The 5199-nt window shown below is 51.5% G+C and overlaps 2 protein-coding genes across 2 annotated transcripts; one reads left to right on the top strand and one right to left on the bottom strand.

Moving 5' to 3' along the window:
- The first annotated feature begins 688 nt into the window (after positions 1–688).
- On the top strand, positions 689–4071 carry LOC6616012 (vacuolar protein sorting-associated protein 18 homolog). Its single transcript, XM_002040342.2, has 5 exons — positions 689–1040; positions 1099–1757; positions 1812–3237; positions 3299–3450; positions 3505–4071. The coding sequence occupies exons 1-5, from the start codon at positions 752–754 to the stop codon at positions 3985–3987; spliced, it is 3009 nt and encodes a 1002-aa protein (XP_002040378.2). The 5' UTR covers positions 689–751; the 3' UTR covers positions 3988–4071.
- LOC6616013 (protein C19orf12 homolog) lies at positions 4018–4919 on the bottom strand. The gene is made up of 2 exons (XM_002040343.2): positions 4425–4919; positions 4018–4361 (listed from the first exon to the last, which is right to left on the bottom strand). Exons 1-2 carry the CDS (start codon positions 4624–4626, stop codon positions 4141–4143), a joined length of 423 nt encoding a protein of 140 aa, XP_002040379.1. The 5' UTR covers positions 4627–4919; the 3' UTR covers positions 4018–4140.
- Positions 4920–5199: the final 280 nt, after the last annotated feature.

A 5199-nucleotide genomic window follows, 5' to 3' on the forward strand; every position in this document is an offset into this window, starting at 1 on the left:
TATATGTAATTTCGAACACTTTTAAAGTCCGAATTTATTGACAAAACAAAAATTAGGAAAGAAAGCAGATGAATAATTATCATAAAGTCAGCAAAGAATTACACGTTAGTAAATAAAAGGCACAGATAACAAGAAACTCATTTCATGCATACAAACATACATGTATACAAACTAATTGTACATTTTCTATTACTAACCCTATTGAAAATCAAACCACATCCCCTGTCAGCATTATTCACGCAACGCAAAACGGGGATGCGTGTAGATCGAAAACGCATAAAATATATAAATCGAGTCAGAGGAGGTGTAAAAGATGTTTATCATGACGGATTGCATTCTGCATGCTCAAGTGCACTGGCACCGTTTAAATGTGGACACACGTTTAACGACGGCAGGAAAGCACGCATCCAACATAAATATATATAAATAAAATAATTACATGTATACAAGGAAAACACTAATTATTAATAAAAACCAAAACAAAAAAGTTTACTTGATTGCTTTGTGGGAGTGGGACGCGAATTTGGGTGATTTTAGCATAGCAAAACAGGAATTTGAAAATTAGCTTCGCATACAAGAAAGTAACGAATGCAAATTTAAATTTCGATAACGATAACCGCTCCTACCAGTGCTTGCCGATAACTCTCTTGGCGACTGGCTATTGAGCTATCGATACTGCTAGTGCCATCACTTCTCCGATTGGGGCGTTTTGGTAGAACAAATTGTAAACAGCGGAGGAAAAGGCAGCAGAATGGACACGTCTATGCCTAACCAGCCCAAGTTTCTGCCCCGCATTGAGCATAATTCCTCGGGCGCCGCCGCCAACTCCTACGTGGCCACCTCATCCGGCAATCCCTTCGAAACGGACGAGGAGGATGAAATCTTCAGCAGGCACAAGATGGTGCTCCGGTTGCCCAGCAACTGCACCGGCGACTTGATGCACCTGGCCGTCTCGCGGAATTGGCTCGTCTGCCTGTTGGGCACGCCGGAGCGGACGACTCTGTTGCGCTTCTTCCTGCCTCGAGCGATTCCACCGGGAGGTATGTGCGCTCGTTTACTCTTGGCTTGCTGTAGCTCCTACTTCTTCTGTCCTTGCAGAAGCGGTGCTGGAAAAGTACCTCTCCGGCTCCGGCTACAAAATAACACGCATGTTCCTGGACCCCACGGGCCATCACATCATTATCGCACTGGTGCCAAAGTCCGCTACCGCTGGTGTCTCTCCGGACTTCCTGTACATCCACTGCCTCGAGTCGCCCCAGGCGCAGCAGCTGAAGGTGCGGCGCATCGAGAAGTTCAAGGACCACGAAATAACGGCCGTCGCTTTCAATCCGTACCACGGCAACGAGTCCTCCACGGGGCCCATCCTGCTCGGCACAAGTCGGGGCCTCATCTTCGAGACCGAGCTTAATCCCGCAGCCGACGGTCATGTCCAGCGCAAGCAGCTCTATGACCTGGGTCTGGGCCGTCCCAAGTACCCCATCACGGGACTCAAGCTGCTGCGGGTGCCCAACAGCAGTCGGTACATAATCGTGGTCACCAGTCCCGAGTGCATCTACACATTCCAGGAGACGCTTAAAGCAGAGGAGCGCTCGCTGCAGGCAATATTCGCCGGCTACGTGAGCGGAGTGCAGGAGCCGCACTGCGAGGAGCGCAAGACTGATCTGACTTTCTCGCAGCTCCGCTTCTTCGCTCCGCCCAACAGCAAGTATCCGAAGCAGTGGGCGTGGCTGTGTGGTGACGGCATCCGTGTGGGCGAGGTGAGTGGCTGCTTTTGTTGTACGTCGTCTTTCGCTAACAGCTTTGCGATCTAGCTATCCATCGAGGCCAACAGTGCCGCCACCCTGATAGGAAGCACTCTGATAAACCTGGACTTCGAGAAGACAATGCATCTGTCGTACGGCGAGCGTCGTCTCAACATTCCCAAAGCGTTCGTGCTGACCGAGTACCACGCCGTGCTGCTGTACGCGGATCATGTGCGGGCCATCTGCCTGCTGAACCAGGAGCAGGTCTACCAGGAACCATTCGACGAGGCCCGAGTGGGCAAACCGCTGAGCATCGAACGGGACGAGCTTACCGGCTCAATATACGTTTACACCGTGAAAACCGTGTTTAACCTCAGGGTGACGCGCGAGGAGCGAAACGTGTGGCGCATCTTCCTCGACAAGGGACAGTACGAGCTAGCAACGGCACACGCAGCCGGGGATCCTGAGCACCTGCAGCTTGTGCTCTGCCAGCGGGCGGATGCCGCTTTCGCGGACGGATCCTATCAGGTAGCAGCCGATTATTACGCTGAGACGGACAAGACCTTTGAAGAGGTGTGCTTGAAGTTCATGGTCCTGCCGGACAAGCGACCGATTATCAACTACGTTAAGAAACGTCTTAGCCGAGTTACCACTAAGCCAATGGAAACCGATGAGCTGGACGAGGACAAAATGAACATCATCAAGGCGTTGGTCATCTGGCTAATTGACCTCTACCTCATCCAGATCAACATGCCCGACAAGGACGAGGAGTGGCGCAGCTCGTGGCAGACGGAGTACGACGAGTTCATGATGGAGGCACATGTCCTGTCCTGCACGCGGCAAAATCGCGAGACTGTACGGCAGCTGATAGCCGAGCACGCTGACCCGCGCAACATGGCTCAATTCGCCATCGTCATTGGCGACTATGATGAAGTGGTGGCGCAACAGCTTAAGGCCGAGTGTTATGCCGAGGCACTGCAAACGCTGATTAACCAAAGGAATCCAGAACTGTTCTACAAGTACGCGCCCGAACTGATAACTAGGCTGCCAAAGCCCACGGTTGACGCCCTAATGGCCCAGGGATCTCGACTGGAGGTGGAGAAGCTGGTCCCCACGCTCATAATCATGGAAAATCGCGAGCAGCGGGAGCAGACACAGCGATACCTCGAGTTCGCTATTTACAAACTAAACACGACCAATGACGCCATACACAATTTTCTGCTGCATTTGTACGCGGAGCACGAGCCCAAGCTGCTGATGAAGTACCTCGAGATTCAGGGTCGCGACGAGAGCCTCGTCCACTACGACATCTATTACGCCCACAAAGTGTGCACCGACTTGGACGTGAAGGAAGCTCGCGTGTTTCTCGAATGCATGCTGCACAAGTGGATCTCTGCTGTGGATCTGGCCCTCACGTTCGACATGAAGCTGGCCAAGGAAACCGCCTCCAGGCCATCGGACAGCAAGATCCGGCGGAAGCTCTGGCTTCGCATAGGTTTGTTGACTCAGAGCTCTGCCCTCGTATCGCTAATTTATCGACCCTCGTCTGCTTGCAGCTTATCACGACATAAAGGGAACCAACGACGTCAAAAAGGCATTGAATCTTCTGAAGGAGTGCGATCTCTTACGCATCGAGGACCTGCTGCCCTTCTTTGCAGACTTTGAAAAAATCGACAACTTCAAGGAGGCAATATGTGATGCTCTGAGGGTATGAAAAATGAATATCGGTTATTTCATTACCAATCGGTTCCATGTTTGGCAGGATTACAATCAGCGCATCCAGGAGCTGCAGCGTGAAATGGCCGAGACCACGGAGCAGACCGATCGCGTCACCGCCGAGTTACAGCAATTGCGCCAGCACAGCCTCACCGTTAATTCTCTGGACACTTGCGAAATTTGCGAGATGATGCTCCTGGTTAAGCCCTTTTTCATGTTCATCTGCGGCCACAAGTTCCACAGCGATTGCCTGGAGAAGCACGTTGTGCCCTTGCTCACCAAGGAGCAATGTCGGCGCCTCGGCACTCTAAAGCAGCAACTGGAGGCGGAGGTGCAAACGCAGGCGCAACCGCAGCCGGGTGCCCTGAGCAAACAGCAGGCGATGGAGCTGCAGAGGAAGAGGGCGGCCCTGAAAACCGAGATCGAGGATATTCTCGCTGCGGATTGCCTATTCTGCGGGCTGCTAATCAGCACCATCGACCAGCCGTTCGTTGACGACTGGGAGCAGGTGAATGTCGAGTGGGAGTAGTTCGCTACCACCGTCGTTCAGACCCAAATATTTATGTACATATAAAGTATTTATTATTATTAATAAACCTACACAGATCACAAAGGTTTCGACTAAGATAGCCGTCCAAATTCTACAGTTACCTGGCCATCGCCCACTTGCCCGCAGAGCAGGTCAGTCCACAATCTGCATGCGCAGCTCGTTGGTCACGAAGGACATGACAGTGTTAAGCACAGCCTGCTGAATGGAGGCGTTCTGGACAATCAGCGGCAGCAGCATCACCACGTCGGTGGGATGTATGTCGGCCACTGCCTTGGATACGTGCTGCACCAGCTGCTCTCGCTGTGCGTCCGTCAGGTCGTTTAGGATGACTTCACCCAGCGGACGGAATGTGCCTGTTCGGGAGGAGGGAAGTGGAAATGTAGTGAGACTGAGGTCGGGAGTTCCCCTCCGCTTACCGCTTGTCATCTTGTAGGCGGCGATTCCGCCGGCGGCCCCGCCCACCGCCAGCCCAACGGGACCCAGGAGCATGCCGCCCGCAAATGAGCAGGCGGCGCAGATAGCCGCTCCCTTGCCGGACTGCTTGACGGCGACGCGGACGTTGCGCTCGTCCGCTACGATGGCTATCGCCTCCATCAACTCGCGCGTATCAATGGGCATATTTAGACTACGTGGAGTTGGCCCGTATTTCGCAACGCTATGCTAGTATTTCCTGTTTAGACTTTGTTCCGTGCAGCAGTATGACGTTTCCGATTACGCCACCCGTTCCGTTTGAATTCTGGCTTTTAGTGTCGGTATGGGATTCTCCACCTTGCTACTCGTCAACAGAAACAATTTCACAGAATCCGCTTGCAGGGAACTATTTGAAAACTTATATTTGGATTAAAACAACAGCAACTTGATTAAACTTGAGAGCGCCAGATTCAGAGATGCGCAAATGGCGGTGTTACAATCGACTGTGATATCGATATTTGGCCTTAACCCTTATACGTTCAACCATTCCTGTTATGGGTCATATATTAAATTTCTTGTATTGATCCTAGAGGTTATTACTGCCCTGTTGCTAAGTTGAAGAAGAGCAATATATTAAATATATATGTGATTCTAATATAAATTGATACAACGGATTGAGTTCTCCAACTATCGAATCGCAGTGCCAACGACTTCATTGTATCGATAAGTCGATTGCCCGCGCCGAACAGAGCACTTAACATCAGACTTAACAGCGAGTGC

The sequence above is a fragment of the Drosophila sechellia genome, chromosome X (assembly GCF_004382195.2).
Source record: "Drosophila sechellia strain sech25 chromosome X, ASM438219v1, whole genome shotgun sequence".
NCBI classification, from domain to species: domain Eukaryota; kingdom Metazoa; phylum Arthropoda; class Insecta; order Diptera; family Drosophilidae; genus Drosophila; species Drosophila sechellia.

Coding starts and splice junctions, on each gene's coding strand:
- LOC6616012 (XM_002040342.2), top strand. CDS start 752: ATGGACACGTCTATGCCTAACCAGCCCAAGTTTCTGCCCCGCATTGAG. Junction 1,041..1,098: donor TCGAGCGATTCCACCGGGAG/GTATGTGCGCTC, acceptor CTGTCCTTGCAG/AAGCGGTGCTGGAAAAGTAC. Junction 3,238..3,298: donor GAAGCTCTGGCTTCGCATAG/GTTTGTTGACTC, acceptor GTCTGCTTGCAG/CTTATCACGACATAAAGGGA.
- LOC6616013 (XM_002040343.2), bottom strand. CDS start 4,626: ATGCCCATTGATACGCGCGAGTTGATGGAGGCGATAGCCATCGTAGCG. Junction 4,362..4,424: donor CGCCTACAAGATGACAAGCG/GTAAGCGGAGGG, acceptor CCTCCCGAACAG/GCACATTCCGTCCGCTGGGT.